General features: G+C 35.7%; 1 protein-coding gene across 11 annotated transcripts in view; it reads right to left on the minus strand.

Moving 5' to 3' along the window:
- The window catches only part of ncam1a (neural cell adhesion molecule 1a), a 428,525-nt gene that overhangs the window by 134,888 nt on the left and 276,628 nt on the right, over positions 1–17,009 (minus strand). For all 11 annotated transcript variants that reach the window (XM_049466496.1, XM_049466503.1, XM_049466495.1 and 8 more), the window contains exons 2-4: positions 10,316–10,390; positions 5,333–5,542; positions 3,653–3,796 (exon numbers count right to left, since the gene is read on the minus strand). In XM_049466496.1, the coding sequence (XP_049322453.1) occupies positions 3,653–3,796; positions 5,333–5,542; positions 10,316–10,390 (429 nt within the window). The remainder of the gene's footprint in view (positions 1–3,652; positions 3,797–5,332; positions 5,543–10,315; positions 10,391–17,009) is intronic.

Raw genomic sequence — 17,009 nt, forward strand, 5'->3', positions numbered from 1 at the left:
CACATCAGCGAATAGGGAGGTAGAACACGTTGACAGGGCGGACAGATAAAGATGAAAATGAGGAGAGGAATGTGAAAAAATAAGAGCGAGAGACAGTGAGAGAGAAGCAGAGAGAGAGAGAGAGAGGTGGGTATTGGAGGGGATATATATTTGTGGTTTGCCCAGAGAGAGAGAGAAAGAGAGAGCTACTATTGCATGCAGAGCTACTACATATTGTTATCTTCATGACCTTGAATCTGAATGTGTGTTTTGGTCATTTTTTTTGCATTGTGCGGGAGTGGGCGTGTTTGGTGTTTGGTGTAGCAGAATGAGAGCTCTATGGAAATGAGGCTCAGCGAAACAGCGCATTGGGATTTTTGTTCAAATTTAAGTCCCTAAGATAAGAACCCCAAGAAACCAGTCTAAACCCCAGCTGAGTGTCTAAACCCAGCTTAAATATTTGAGAATTTGGTTCCACTAAGCTTAGAGTGTGTGCATTGGGAATGTGCAGCACTTGGATGGATAATACACTCTTACAGAGCTCATATCTTGAAAAAAAGCTAGTTTCTTTGGTCACAGTTATATATACATACTGTACATAAGAACATTGGTACCATTGGGAGCAGAATATATGATTCATAATAGTAAATACATTAAAAATCAAAAAAGGCAACAACATTTCCATCAGAAAAGGATTCTTCTAGCAAGTCTCACAGCAGCTAAATGACTAGTATACCTAATACCTAAAATGTGGGTTGAAGCCTCTATTCCTGCACCCATTACAAATTGATATGATATCACTCTTTTGAAATGTACCACAGCTAAGATTAATGTGGCTAAAGTGAACTTAAAAAGAGTTGTTAAAATTGATAAGAGCATTTCTACGTTTTTCACGTCCTTCTTCCTATTTTATTTTATATCTATCAGTGTTAATATTGATTAATTGCTGTTATTTTGGTGTTATTTTTGTTGTCATAAAATAAAATAAAAAATCACGCAAAGATCACACAAAACAACGTCAGTTTAGATCAACTCATTCAAGATGAAGTTATAAGGAGCGTTTTAGCCTAGACTACTTTTATAAATGAGGCCTAGTCTAGATCGGGTACACAAAATTGATTAACTGTACATTCTCTGATCAGCCATAACATTAAAATCAGTCATCTGAAGGTGTTCTGTTGAATCTGGAACCACGGTTTTAAGGTTCCTCCATGGATTGTGTCAATGAGCTTTGGACACCTAACCCAAGCATCTGCTGCCAGTTCACATTTAAAAAGAACCACATGCTACTTTTTAAGAATTCATTTTGTAAATGCGAAAATAAGAGAACAAAAAAAAGAATATAGCCTTCATATAAGGTAAATGTTTAATGCTATTTAAAACTTTATGTTGCCTAAAATCCTTGTATTACACCAGGAACAGTTTAGGAAGCATTATTTTTAAGATTTAGGGCAGTTTTAGCTATCTATAGACAAAACTCTTTGATTTAGGGCGTCAGTGGGTCTTTGCTATCGTAACGACGGGAAAAGTATGCATGTGCTGTGGGTCTCTGCACTGCTGCATGTCCAAGTGTGTGTGTAAAAAGCTAAAGTGACCACACCTTCATTAGCAATGAACATCTGACTGTTGAGGTCTGTCTAGATTGTTTTCAGTCAGTGATGCGCCTGTGTTTTCCACTGCCAAGATAGCAATATGCCAAGAATGTACCTGAACACACCTCACTTTTAGAACACCACGACCATTGGCACGAATACGTATATTTACAAGCACTGTTGCTATGTTTAAACGAAGCATGTGGATAAATGGCATTTTGGCAGGGTGTAAGATAGCAATGAACATCGCAACACATCTTGCACAGGATGTAAGATATGTTAACTGACTTCGACTTTGGATAGCCTATTGCCCTTCTACCCAACGAGCTAAACTTTACTTTCTAGTCTTTACTAGTCTACCAGTCTTTCATCCCTTTTTCAGTCTGAGATTTTCTTCTTATTTGTTAGGTATGGGTGAAACGAACAGCCGCCCAGGTCAATATCTTGCCAGAGGCAGCAAGAGGTGCCGGGCATAAAAAAGTTCAGAAAGCCTCATAATCACACTTTCTACCTCTTCCTTCTCTTAGGGGTTTCTCTTTCTTTACATGTTTTGGCAACGGCTTTTAGACATATAAGAACAGGTCGTTTCCAACAGGTCAGTGCACACCTGCTACTGGGAATAACTACTGTTTAACACAATATATATATATATATATATATATATATATATATATATATATATATATATATATATATATATATATATATATTACAGTACTTTACTTTTTCACTGAATAATTCTATTAAAATGAAAGAAAAGACTGTTTATTGAAGAGTCATTTGATTTTACGAAATAATTCCGCATAATTAGAATACAAAGACTTGTTAAACAGTTTTTAGTTGCAACATTAGCAAACCTAACTATGAAATAAGAGAATTATTCAATAAAAAAGGTAATTCAACACAAATCTACTGTTGTCGTGCTAATATATAAATGTCAAATACAGTTTGTGACAGCAAGAAAATACACAAAAAACTCTTCTATATCTAGATTCTATATCAATTATTTTGCGTCTCTTACAAAATACAGGGCAAATATCAGCACTTAATGATATAACGATAATTATGAATAATCACAGAATATTGTTGTGATTAAATTGTTTCAATCAACTGACACTACTAATATAAATATAATTATGATATAAAAATATTTTTACTATTTTTCTACTTCTACAATGATTCTATTATTTAAATTTAAATACCAATTACTAAAGTCTTCTTAAAGTCTTAAAAAGAGAAGAACACTTATGATAAATCGTAATTAATCACAGAAAACAATGTGTTGTTTCAATCGATTGGCACTACTTTTAACATTCATTTTTATTGTATGTAGACATGGAGAGGTAAAATAATATCACTGCTGATTTTGCATTAAATAACACCAGAGAGGTCAGGCTTAAGTTGGCATTTGTGTAATTATTTTGTGCACTTCTTGTCAGATGATGTAATAGAGTTATAATAAGCTCCTCTTTTTGTCCTCTATGTTCTTTTTCTTATTTGGTGTTGTATAAGCTAGAACTGCCACTGCTTTTTAACACACAAAAATAAAAGACCGCTTCAATTTCTGAATCAGTTTCTCTGATTTTGTTATTTATAGGTTTATGTTTTAGTACAATGAAAATTTTTTTCCTAAAATCCAAATAAAAATATTGTAATTTAGAGCATTTTTTGCAGAAAATGAGTTGAAATGGTTGAAATAACAAAAAATATGCAGAGCTTTCAGACCTCAAATAATGCAAAGAAAACAAGTTCATATTCATAAAGCTTTAAAACATCAGAAATCAATATTTGATGGAATAGCCCTGTTTTTTTAAACAGTTTTCATGCCTCTTGACATGTTCTCCTCCACCAGTCTTACACACTGCTTTTAGATAACTTTATGCCTTTACTCCTGGTGCAAAAATTCAAGCAGTTCAGCTTGGTTTGATGGCTTGTGATCATCCATATTTGTCCTAATTACATTCCAGAGGTTTTTAATTTGGTAAAATCAAAGACACTCATAATTTTTAAGTGGTGTCTTATTTTTTTTCCAGAGTTGTATACAGTATCTGTATATCTAAGACCCAGAATAAGCCTCTTACCATCTTTCTCTGGCTGGATCTTGGTTCTCTGATACTTCCAGATGATAGTGGGAGGAGGGGAGCTGATGACATCACAGACAATGTTCACATCAGCCCCCTCATTGAACTCTTGGGGGGACGGCGCATTCTGGAACGTGAGCTTTTCTGTAGGAAAGAGAAAGTAGCTTTTTGTATAGAGTATAGAGTATAGAACAAACAGTACATCCAATACACAGCATCACATACAGCAACACACAGTTCACATATAATACATATAACATATAATGTTCTAAATGACAGGATCTGATGTCCTCCTCAGGCTCTGTCCAACAATAGTCTTTCTGAAAGCAGAGAGAACACGGGTCGTAATGAAAGAGTGTGAAAAACCACAACAGCCTGAGGAGGATCTGCTCCTTTTTTTGGGGAGCTCTCAGAGCTGTTATAAATAACACGGCCGAGGTTTCCCATGACACTATATATGTTACGTTATATGTTTTCTTTGGATTTCAAAGCAAAGAAATGGCTTTAGCAGTTGAGACAATGAGAGCGAAACACTGAGACCACTCTTAAGAAGTCTTATAAAGTCTCCTAAAGTGTCTTTAAGTCTTCTAAAGTCTCAGACCTGGTCTTACTGTAGAGGTTCTTCTCAGTGTAGCTATGGTTTCCTGTTACTCACTGTAATAAACACCACTGATTCATCTATTCAACCTTAATAACTCATTCATGTAGAAACAAACAATTAAACTGTGTTTATTCTACTCAAATAAACATTTTAAATGAAGCACTATCTAATCTAATTTAAAGAAAAACACAGATTTTTCTTTCTGGCTGTAGGAGTGAAACACTCCAACGCGGTGTCCAGTTGTAACGCTCTGGAGCTCGTCTCAGTTCTAACTTCCAGCTTAGATACGGATAGAGAGTTTTGTTCGTTCTCTCTTCTATATTTGTCTCTCTCTCTCTCTCTCTGTTTGTTTCTCTTTCTCTATTTGTCTCTCTCTCTCTGTGTGTCTCTCTCTCTTCTCTGTTTGTTTGTATCAGGACATTTAAATGGTCATCCCCCCATTGTGAGCATGTGTGCAAACCCCAACACTTCCTGAGATTTTTATAATCAGCAAATTAAATTCTTATTCTGAAATCCTTACAACCAAGCAGAGATGTACAAAATAAAGTAAAAAAGAGTTTCCTCTATTCAATTTATCATCAGTTCTTTACTATGGCGCCCCATGTTTGCTTTATCGCCCTTTAAACATACAAATATATACTAGCATTTTAATTTACACCACTAATATTAATATAATTTTATTTGATATTTTTTACATAAATGTTTTTTTTTTACATTGAAATATCCACTATAAAAAAACTTGCATCTTAAGAAAAACAAGACTGATTAATCGCAGTTAATCACAGAATATTGTTTGGATAACATTTTTGAATCGATTGAAACTACTAATTATATAATTTCGAAGAGCAATCAACATTTTATAAAGCCTTTCTTAGAAAGGACTTTTGACATCGCCCAATTGCACCATTCTTACTTTAAGGTAAAAATGCTACTTATTGTTATATTAAATTAAAAAGGCTAAACTATTGTCACTCAAAACCTCTAAATAATTACTTTGAGATAGTAAGTAATATCAGTTTAGTATTTATTACTTGTTAATAAAGCTGTATTGATTATTGAGTATTGACTCAGTCACTTACGGTAGATTTTTACAGTGACCGTGGCTTGGGTCTCCTTGTCTCCGTTCTTGGCCACGCACTTGTAGATGCCAGCGTTGTCCACGGTGGCGCTGTAGATGGTGAGCGTGGATGAGGAATCGTCATTGCGGCTCACGCTGATGTCCTGCCTGTTTGGCAGGAGCTTGTCCCCATTGGGAGCAAACCAGTCAATCTCCTTAGCGTCCCCCACCACTGCATTACACACAGAGACACAGACAGAGATAAAACAGTCCAAATAAACACACAGCAGCACACATTAGAAGACATTCAGAGCAGACAGGGACATAACTGTCCAACTTTCTGTAAAATCTTAATCTGCTCCGGCCACTTCTCTCATGTTCAAAGCACTTCTGGTTTCACGGCTCAAGGGCATGGTGAATAAGTGGTGGTGAGGGAGGAGGAGGAGGGACGGGGACATGATTGTTTAAAATGAACTTGAGATGATTTAGTACCTGCACATAAATAAATAAAAGTGAAAAAGTGAATATAGAAGAAATACTTTTTTTTCAAGGTGTGTCCTGTGCTTTTTTATCCTTTCATGTCTGAAGGAAGGGCAAAGCAAAACTATCTCCCCCTGAATATTTCAGGTGTTTCTCATTCATAATAGAATAAAAGTTGCTTTCGCCCTTCACCGAGCACTTTATACAACATCTAGCAGTTTTGCAGTGGGAATGCTAGCTCTAGAAATGTACTGGAAGAAATGCTGTAGATACCTGCTGGTACTAATCATCAGAAGAGATTAACCCTTGTGTGGTGTTCGGGTCTGTGGGACCCGTTTTCATATTTCATCAAATGATACAAAAAAAATATTTTTTCTAACTCAAACTCATTGGCATTGGCTCATTTTTTGTGAAAAACATATATCAAAACACATTTTCGATAAACACATACTGTACACTCCCCCCCCCCCCCACCCACATTTATATTACATACAGTATGTTTGGCCAAGGGCTAATAAACATTGCTTCATTTGTAAATTTTCTACTAAACAAATTTTCTACTCATATCTTGAGTTTAATTCATTTTCTTTTACATTTTATTAAAAAACTAATAAAAAAAGAGTAGCACTTTTTAAAAGAAATGTAACATAAGAAAGGTAAAGGGCAAATATTAACCATGTAAGCTGTTTATATTGCTTGCAATTTAGGTGAAGCAAGCATGTGTAAAGCATTTTAATGTAGAATTGCTTAATTTTGCTGAATTAAATACAAGTAACAAAGTAAACGAGTAACAAAAATATGAACACCACACAAGGGTTAAATACAGACTGTCTTATGATTATGACAATAAGACAAAATCGATAGTGTGCCCTATGTATGAATTCTATCAGTCAGGTTTTAATGAGCAGTAAAGCCATTTCACTAAAGTACAGCATTATAAAGGAGTTTCAGTAAAGTTTCTCCAGCACCAATGCTGGAGCAATATTAGCATTAGCCGCTAACTGCAGCGCAAGTGCTTTCGTCGTTCAAAGGTGAGTATATTGGACTGTAGTCTGTGTGTTTATCATGTTAAAACAAGCTATGTGGGACAAACTGCTAGCTGATAGCACCCTGGATTACCAGAACACTCAGGGTTCCTCAGTATAGCACTATCAGGTGGCATTTACTAGCACTAAGCACTGCTGCTAACCGCGCTGTTAATAATATTGGAAATATAAGCTTATTGTATAAAAACGAAAGCGCTTTACTCACCCAAATGAACAGTTTTTAGGAGAGAAATCTGTGTACATTAACTTCCAGCGCTCATTAGACTTTGAAAGAAAATGTTTTTTTAAAGAATTACAGTTTTGCTTACTTAAGCGCTTTCCTGGTTAGAAGGAAAACATGGCAACACCCTTGTTCCTTACTATTGTCGCTTAAAATGCGCCTTATGTATGAAAATAGACCAAAAAATAGATGTTCATTGATAGTGCACCTTATAATACGGTGTGCCTTATACTCAGAAAATATGGTAACACTTTGGGATCCTTTGGCAAAAGGACACATGCTCATTTTGACTAAACATAAAGTCAGATAATCAAATATTTTTGAGTTATTAAATCTTTAAATAATAAAAAAAAAAATGTAAAAAAAATGTGTATAAAAGGTTGAGCAGAATAAGTAGCATCTAATTTTGGCTAATTAAGTCACAGCTCTTTTTTAGTCAGCAGTTTTTTTTTTTACTTCCAGATCTTATCTTGACTTACCTACTACCTACAATTCCCTTATATCCTTATACTGTAGGTTTCCCATACCTTGAGGGCTCTGCTTACTCTCTTTCTCAGCTCTTCAGACCATTGCTCAGAGGAGCCCATGTTTGAAGAGTGTTAGTACACTATTTAAAGAGTAACAGAATTTTTTATGCTTCATGATTTAGCTGACAGTTCCTAAACACAACCTGTGATATGCCTCAGGCCTGATTTGCTAATCAAGATTTGAGAGCTTGTCAAAGAAATCTGAGCCAATGCCACGTCTAATGCCTGTTTCACACTAAACGATTTTAGCCTGTTTTTTCAATCGCTGACTGTTTTTTGCAGATCACTTTTTTTGTAAATCTGAATCTGAGGCAAATCGACAAAGTGCGCATGGCTAAAAGACACTTGTCGGGCCTCTAGCACAGGGGTATTTAATTAGAATTCAGTTTGGTCCAGTTAGAGAAAATTTCATCAGGCTAAGGTCCGGACCATCGTCATTTTTAACTTGTGTTATAATTCAGTATTTTATTCTGTTTACTGAAGAAGCCTATAGTAGTTCTGTAAGTGTTTTATCAACAACTGAAAGACAAAACAAATTACACATACTAGTATATTTCAACAATATTTATTGTTTTAAATAGACCTGTCACAATAATTACATTATCAACCTATCATAAAATAAATGGAAACACCCTCAATAATTGAACATATCGAGTCTAATAATGTGAATCTTTATGTTTACTTTGTTTCAAAATGCTATATTTATTCTACTTGATTTTATTTATATTAGATTTAGGCCTGCCTGTCATAATAATAATTACATTTAAGATAAATCGTACAATATATGGAGAAATGTTTGCTGAACTTTGCCAAAATACCATTTTTTTTTTAATTAAATTCAAAGTTGCTTTATTAACATGACAAATATTCACATTTGCACGGCTGTGTATCTGTGGTCACTCACTGTCCCTTCTCGGTTCCACCTTAAATGGTGCAACAGAGGACAGGGCTAGGGCTTGTTAGCCCTTCAAATGGAGATTTTTCAGAAACACACTTCAAACCGAGGGGTTTGAGAATCACTGGTAAGACGGCAGAACAAGCAACCAAAGAAACCCACAAATGTTTGTACATATTTTCCTTGTTGAAGTAATAATTAGCACTATATTACTATAGTTTAATGTGTAGTTTCAATGTTTTATGTCTGAATTCTTCATAACAAGCATAAAAAGATTGCTTGTTTGTAGTTTGTCTCAGTAGCTAGCTAGCTAGCAAGCTACATTTCCTGTTTCACCTTAAATGGTGCAACAGATGGCAGAGGCTGCCGCATTTAAGGCGGAATGAAAAAATAAAATAACATAAAAGCTAATCAAAGCTAATTTCAGCTTCCTATCATGAAGGACTTAAGGAATAGACAATTATAGTTAATTTCTGCAGCACCTGCTCCCTTTCTGACGATAAAATACACCCTAAAGTAAACTTCGTAACCAGCAGCAGCTAGGTTGCTGTACTTTAACCCCTTCTGATGAGGTATCAGGTGCTTTAAGGGTTGTCCCAATTCTTAGGGGGATCATTTAACCCCTTCCTCATGTAATTCTGTTTCAAGAGAAAGGGTTACACTTAAAAAACAAGGGGTTTGTGCCTTGGGTTCAACAACAATACATGTCATTTAGCTAAGGGTGTCCAGACCTTCGCACAAAACTGTACATTAACCCTTTGAACCCTAGGCTGTGTGTTTTTTCTTCGTTTTTGTCAGTTCCTCTTTCAGGTCTTATAACACAGTAATTATATCAGACAGACACATGCCCTGATCTCTTTTACTCCAGAAGACATACGGCTGCTCAAAAATATAATCATTTAAAATGTAAAAGGAAGCAGAATTCTTATATTTTCCTGGAACTGATCATGTTTTGGTCAAAATCTTACCAAGCGCCTGTTTTTTTTTTTTTACTTACTTTTGAATGTAAAGACTTTAAATATATTCACACCTAAGATATATTTTCAAAAATGGTTAAACTAGAGTGTTTATGAGTTGAAATCATAAGAATATTGATGATAGTTCATTACATGGCTTATTAATTATTACTTTGACAAAATACATAAAGAGCATCAGACGGATTTATTTTTCTTGATAATCAATAATCACACCTATAGGATACATGTAGATACTAAAAACCTGACACTCAGAGCAGCCTATGCCTTTCAGTATTTTGAGGATCAGGACACACAAAGAAAACTAAATACAAAAATGTTAACTTTTTAGTCTAAATAAATAAACATGTTTAGTGCAAAATAACTACTTAGTAAAAATGTGCAAGTAAAATAAAATTATTTATTTATTTACTGATATTATTTGGTTTGAAACATCATATAAATATGTTTGAAGCACTAAAGGTAAATAATATTGGTTGGGGAAGGAGATCTCACTTTTTTACGTGTTTTTCTCAATGGGTTTCTTGTAGATTTAGCTTTACCGCACTGGGGTGATATCACTATTTTTAGAAAGAGTAATTTCCGCGATTTATAAACTTGTATGGATTATGTTTATGTGTGAAGGGATTCCTGAGTAATTAAGCTGAGAACACAAGGTGCGATTTTGGGAAAATCCGTCCACAGGGTTCTAAGGGTTAATTAATCCACTTTGGTCAGCTCTCTCTTTAATCCAGTATAAAAGCATTGATTGTAATGCATAGCAGTGGGCAAGAGTTGGCAGTCATGTAGGTGCAGGCATTACATGTGGGCTCTGATGAAATAACTGCTGATTTGTTTCATCACAGAGTCGGTTGCCCACCTACCTTCACACAGAAAGAATTTGGATTCGCCGACGCTGATCTCTCCACTGGGTGGCGTGATCTCCACCTGCAGGGAGGCTGAGAGAGAGAGAGAGAGAGAGAGAGAGAGAGAGAAAGAGAAAGAGAGAGAGAGAAATCTAGATTAGCCACAGAAAGAATCAGGAAGTAATCACCCTCACTTAGCCACATTACACTGGCCAGACCTCCCGACATTCATTTTAATTAACTACTCACAGTCTGTCCAGAGACGGGGCGGAGCTGGATAATAAATTGTCATTGGGATATCACTACTGGTGCCTCAAAACATATTGATTTTCATTAAGCACCGCTGATACATGACAAACATTGTATTCACGATACTATTCTCCCATAAAAAAGCCATGTCTAAGACCATGTTGTCTCAATGGTGGAAAAAAAATCTATAATCTAGGAAAAGAAAATAGAATAAAACAGCCCAATCAGAATAAACTAAGCTTTTTTTTTAGCACAGAATAGCAGCAATCAGGACTTGCAAGTTTATTAACTAGAACTAAGAGTGAGAGTGAAACACCACAGCTGATCACATCATACAATGTAATACAAGCACATCAAATCACACAGCACCAGTGATGTCAGTAATGCATTACTTAGTAAGTTAAAATTAAAGAGAAATGGTCTTTTATTTTTATTAAAAAATCCTTTTTTTTCAGGAAATAGTTTAACTTTAAATGTCTAGAGATACATTGTTGCTGTTAAAAATGCATTTTCCAATAAAGGGAGTATTAGCAAAACTGGTTATAATGTTTATTTTAAGGCGGCGGGAGGTGGTGTCTGCAGCTGCTGAAAGTAACTAATAAAGTAACTTTTAAAGTAACTTTGTTACTTTTAAAATCAAGTAATCCATAAAGTAACTAAGTTACTTTTTAAAGGAGTAATCAGTAATCAGTAATCGGATTACTTTTTCAAAGTAACTATACCATCACTGCACAGCACAAGATCAGCAAATAAATAAATAAGTTTTAAGGACTTCTGAATTATTTGGGTACTGAGGTGTGTGTGTGTGTGTGTGTGTGTGTGTGGTCTGTGTGTCAAGACATCACAACACACAAAAAGCATGTTATACAACAGTTAGTTCCGATCTCACAATCTGATTGGTTGAGAAGTGTTCTAACCGTGCTGATATTTGTGATAACAGCACGGCCTTCTCACACTAAACCTGTATCACTCCGCGGACGTGTTGCAGAGTAATGGCGTATACACACAAGACATGTTTGTCATCATCGCCTCCACCAGCACCAGAAGCAGCATCAGTCACCACGGCCACAGTCTTACAGCTGGAACGATAACCAGCCAGGCTAGGCTAAGCTACACTAAGCTAATGCTAAGCTAAAGCAAGCTACGCTAACCTAACCACAGTCCAGCTGCGTAGCTAACCAACACCACCCAGCAAAACAGGCAGAGATGCTCACAAACGTGCAGCTTTCAAATGAAGACAACTCCGCAGAGCAGGAGAGGAGAGATTCAGCATTTTTTTTACAGTCCTAACAATAACTAACCTCCTTAATCCCCAATTTTGATTTGAAGCTAACGTATAAACCATAAACCGCTTTGTAGTTACAGTTCTGTTACAGTTCACTTGTTGTGGAACTACTTTTTGGCGGAAGGCACAGTCCGTATTAAAACATATTCATTATGAATTTTTAAGGGGTCTTTTTTCTTTATTCATTTAGTAAAAAAATAAAATGTAATATGAAAGCAATAGAACATTTTCAGATTAGTCGGACCTAACAAGTGTTAAAACTCAATTTTGTCTTTTTACATGAAGTTGTTTTTGCAACAAAAAAATAAAAATAAAAATGTCCTCATATGGGGGCAGTAGTTAATTTTAAAATTTAAAATGATCCTTGTCATTTGGAATCAGAAGGAACCAATTAGTCCAAAAACTCATTTTTAGATTTCTACAGTACGTAAATAAACCAACTTGGCCCATGTTTTTGTCTGGACTGGCTGTAGAAACCTTTGACTGGGATTCCCACAACCTGTTTAACCCTTTGAACCCCAGCCTATTTTGGTGTGTTTTTTTTCTCTGTTTTTGTCAGTTCCCCTTTCACATGTTTTATAACACAGTTACGTTAGGAGCCATCCACATGCTATTATTCATCTTTATACCAGAAGAGCTTATACAATTAAGCTGCTCAAAAATGTCATTATTTGAGATGTAAATGCTTCCAGAATTAGTAAATCTTCATGGAATTGATCATGTTACGATCAAAGTTTTATTTATTTTTGAATGTACAGACTTCAAATCTAATCACACAGGAGTTTTCCTTTTCAGTAATAATTAGATTAGAGTGTATATTAGTGGAAAATATAAGGATTTTGATGATTCTGTTAATTACTGTGACAGAATACATGAGCAGCACCAATCCAGATTTATTTTTCTTGATATTCCCACCTCTAGATTTCTCAAAAACACTTCAGTTCAGCGGAAGGTCAGTGCTATTGTTACACAATAGAAACAATAGGGTTCCCTTTTTGTCATAATGTATGAATCCTGTTGGTGTGCTGATGCATTGCTGAGTAATTAAGCTGTATGTACAATGCGACTTTTGACGCAATTTGAGTCAATGGGGTTCTAAGGGTTAATCAATTGATTGTAATGTTTAATAATGCATGTGACCACTTGATCAGTGGTCCAGGCAGTGTCTCCTTATAAGGGCGTAAGTGTTAACATTTAAATAAACTGTAATCAGAATTACAAAGAAGCAGAAATGTACTGTTCTTATATGAGGTGTCAGAAACACCTAAATGTTTCTGAATCCACTTACAAACACAATATATCAAAACTACCCAGTTCTACAGCTAAGAGAGAAAATCTGAGAAATTCATACACCATCCAGCCCAAGGACACAACACACACTCTGACCAATTAGAGAGCATCCTCCCAGGAAGCAGGAGCTGCTATGTAAAGATGAAGCCCTCAAGGCCGTGATTTTTTTTATTTTTTTCACCAGCAGATAAAGATGTGCTGATTTACAGACTGAGACGAGGAGGAGGAAGAGAAGGAGGCGGAGACAGAGCAATGGGAGGAGCAAAGGGAGGTCTAGAAGAGTGAGTGATGCAATCTGTAACCATGGCAACCCAGCACTACTGTCAGGAGCTCCTATTGAGAAAGTCCTGCGTCTGATGGGCAGGTCCCTTCACTAAATATGACAATTAGGACTCGGCGCCACCTGAAGCAGCACAAGTTACAAACCCTCCGCAAACTTATTATCCACGCGCAATTACCCGGGGTCCCTGCGCCTCCATCATATTGCACAGTAATACCATAAGCCTCAATTTTCTCCAGTTTAATCAAAGACACCTGATGTAGATCCCTCAGCGTTTTCTCCCCCACCCCTCTTCCTTTCTCCCCTTTATGTGCGTCTGGAAAGTGTAATGCCATAAATCATAGCATATTAACTTCCCTGAGATGAAACTAATATATTTCCTCTCTGCGCATTGACTCGAGATTGACAGGAAACGAGGACCCATCTGTCTTGAAAAGTCAGATGATGTTTGTTTTGCTTTTGCTTTGCTGGATAAATTAGAAATAAACGACAAAACTCAAGAGAGAAGAAACACACTTCATATTTTTCCTTTTCGCCAGTAACCTTTATGATTTTCTTATGAACTCTCTTATAGACACAGTACAGAATGACTGAACTGAAGCTGTTGTTATGAAGGGTCACACGATATTTATAGTGTATCACAATGTTTATCAAAATGTATGATATCAAAAAGCATCACAGTATAATAGTACTGGCTAGGGATTCACTGATAAGAGAATTGGCCGATGCCTATATTTGATATTATAGTGGCTTGCAAAAGGTGCACCCTGCACAAGGCGTCTCACGATGCTCATTGCTATCTTACACTCTGTCAACAGTCTATTTTCATGTCTTACGCCCAAGCCAGTAAGTGATGTGTGTTGAGGTGAATATCTGGTGTGTTTCTATCTTGCATTGGGAAATACAGGTGCGCCACTGACTGATTAAAACCCTGACAACAAAATCCAACTTTTAACTCAACAATAAACAGAATAAAGAATAAAATAACATTGCTGTTCCCTTAAATGAGCTGCTGGCGTATTTTCACAATGTGAACAAAAGCGCCACACTGTTAAGACACGAACACGCTAAAGTCAGAGCTGATCTGGCTTTTAAAGGGAATCACAACTGACACACTGACTGGTTTATTTCATGTTATGCTCAAAATTAACCACACCCATGATTAATTATTTATTTATTTTTTTTTAGAGCCCTCACAATATCAAAGGCACTCCAACATGCTTTAACTCCAAATGCTTGATCCGCAGTTGATCGGTGCTCTATAGATCACTAAAATGGGGCCGACTGTCATCGTACAATCACAAACCTAAATGTATTAATTATTTTTATTAAGATTTAAAGTGATAGACCAACACAAATTAAGAGACTGAGGAAGACTGAGAAGGAGAATCTCCTTCCAGCAAGACAATGACCCTAAATCTCATTGAGCATCTGTGGTGTTTAAAAAAAAAAAAAAAAAAAAAAAAAAAAAAAAAAATATATATATATATATATATATATATATATATATATATATATATATATATATATATATGTATATATATATATATATATATACATATATATATATACATATATATATATGTATATATATATATATAACTATTTTGTATCATTCTCAATCCACTTCACAAATATGAGCCACTTTGTGACGGACTATCACTTAAAAAATAATAAAATAAAATAAAATAAAATAAATAATGTACTTTTCTTTGTTTTTTTATTTTAATATAATATTAAATAACATTAAATTAATATCTTTAATGAGTCCTTTAGCGTCTGCGCATGGCACTTTTTGGCGTTATGTACCTGCATTATGAATAATAACGATTTTGAATTTATGTATGCACAATCTACTGTATGTATGTTAATCTAAAGTACATTAACACTGTACATTCTGTTGTAATAAGATTTTCTGAACATGCATTTGGAATTATCAATATGTCTCGAATATTGCATATGTCTAGTTTATAAAGGAACTGCATGTCCTTTATAAAAAGACACATTCAAACCAATTACAGAGACATGTAAACACCACCACCCAGATTACAGTTCCTGTACTCCTGTATCTCCACAGGAAGCGGTAGCTGTACGGATGGAAGCCCATTACGCCATTATTTTATTTTTCAATATTTTTCTGTATTTGCTGGAGCATTTTTGTCATTTCCAATTTGTTGACAAAATGAAACATTGTGATGCATATCACGTATGGTGGGCATGTCATCCAGCGCTGTCTTTACTGCACTTTTTAGACGAGCGCAGACAGATGCTTTTGTAGTGAATGACAGCTTGATAGGGCGAAACTGAATCGGGTTTAGTCTTCTCCTGTGTTTTATTTTATTTATTTGTTTATTTATTTTCTTTGAAACATACAGGTATCAAAAAGTATTCAAAGAAGAGCTGACCTTGGCTCGCAGCACCTTCCGTGGATTTATGCAATAAGCTGCTGGATGAATGCGTTTACTGACGGATTCGTGGCACCTTCACTTGGTCGGCGATGCTTACCATAGACGGACGCATTTAGCTCCACATGCTTTCACTTCAGCACTTTGTCAAGTGGACTGCGCTCCATTCAGTTTCTCCCTGAGCCAATAAAAGCTCCAGGTTGGCCTGCTATTACTGTTTCTCCATAAGCTCTGTAAATGCCTCTGCGTTTTTCGTTTTTACAGCTCTTCTTCTTCTTCTTCTGAATTGGTCTTTCTTTATGTGGCATTAGCGAATCCATTTTTAATTTCCTTACAATTTTTGTTTAGCTTGCCATCAGCAGCCAGAGCCCTGAGAGAGCACAATTAGCCTCCCTCTCTCTAGGTGGGTAGATGGTGCTCTCTTTCCCCTCATCACTCCAAAGGGTGATGTCGATCATAACAAGGCATCTGTGAGCTGATGTATTGGGACCAGGTCGCTGCACTTTCCTCCGAGTGCACTGTGATACTACTTGACAATCGGCAGCATTTGGAAAAGAGGCGGAGTCTGACTTCACATGTATCGGAGGAGGGATGAGGGATATACAGCTTAATAGGTGCGATGATTGGCCAAGGTAAATAGTGAGAAAATAGAAAAAAATAGGGTACCACTTTACAATAAGACTACCTTTATAAAGTGTTTATGAATGGTTAACAACTAGTTAGTTTATTAATGGTTACTAATTAGGTTGTTAATGCCTTAAAAGTCATTAATAATCAGTTATAACACATACGTAGAAAGGGCAACATATATATAGATGGCTGTGGGTTCACTATTTGGCAAACAACTGATCATTGTTTCCTTTCTACGTATTTGTTATAACTGATTATTAATGATTTTTAAGGCACCTAATTAGTAACCATTATTAAAATAATTGTAAACCATTTATAAACCCTTTATAACGGTAGTCTTATTTTAAAGTGGTACCAAAAATAGAAATATATATATTAGAAATCTTATTTTTTAGATTTTATTGGACTTGTACGCTGCATTACAGTGGCACAAAGCCATAATACGGTTTGGGTCATAATTAATTTTAGGGATGTAATCAGCTGTAATGGCTGAAATGTACTTTGTTTGCTGCTGGAAGGAGTGCAATGGCCTTGAACAGACAAGAAGAACAAGCTGTACTGATTGCTTAAAGT

The sequence above is a fragment of the Astyanax mexicanus genome, chromosome 17, assembly GCF_023375975.1.
Source record: "Astyanax mexicanus isolate ESR-SI-001 chromosome 17, AstMex3_surface, whole genome shotgun sequence".
Taxonomy (NCBI): Eukaryota; Metazoa; Chordata; class Actinopteri; order Characiformes; family Acestrorhamphidae; genus Astyanax; species Astyanax mexicanus.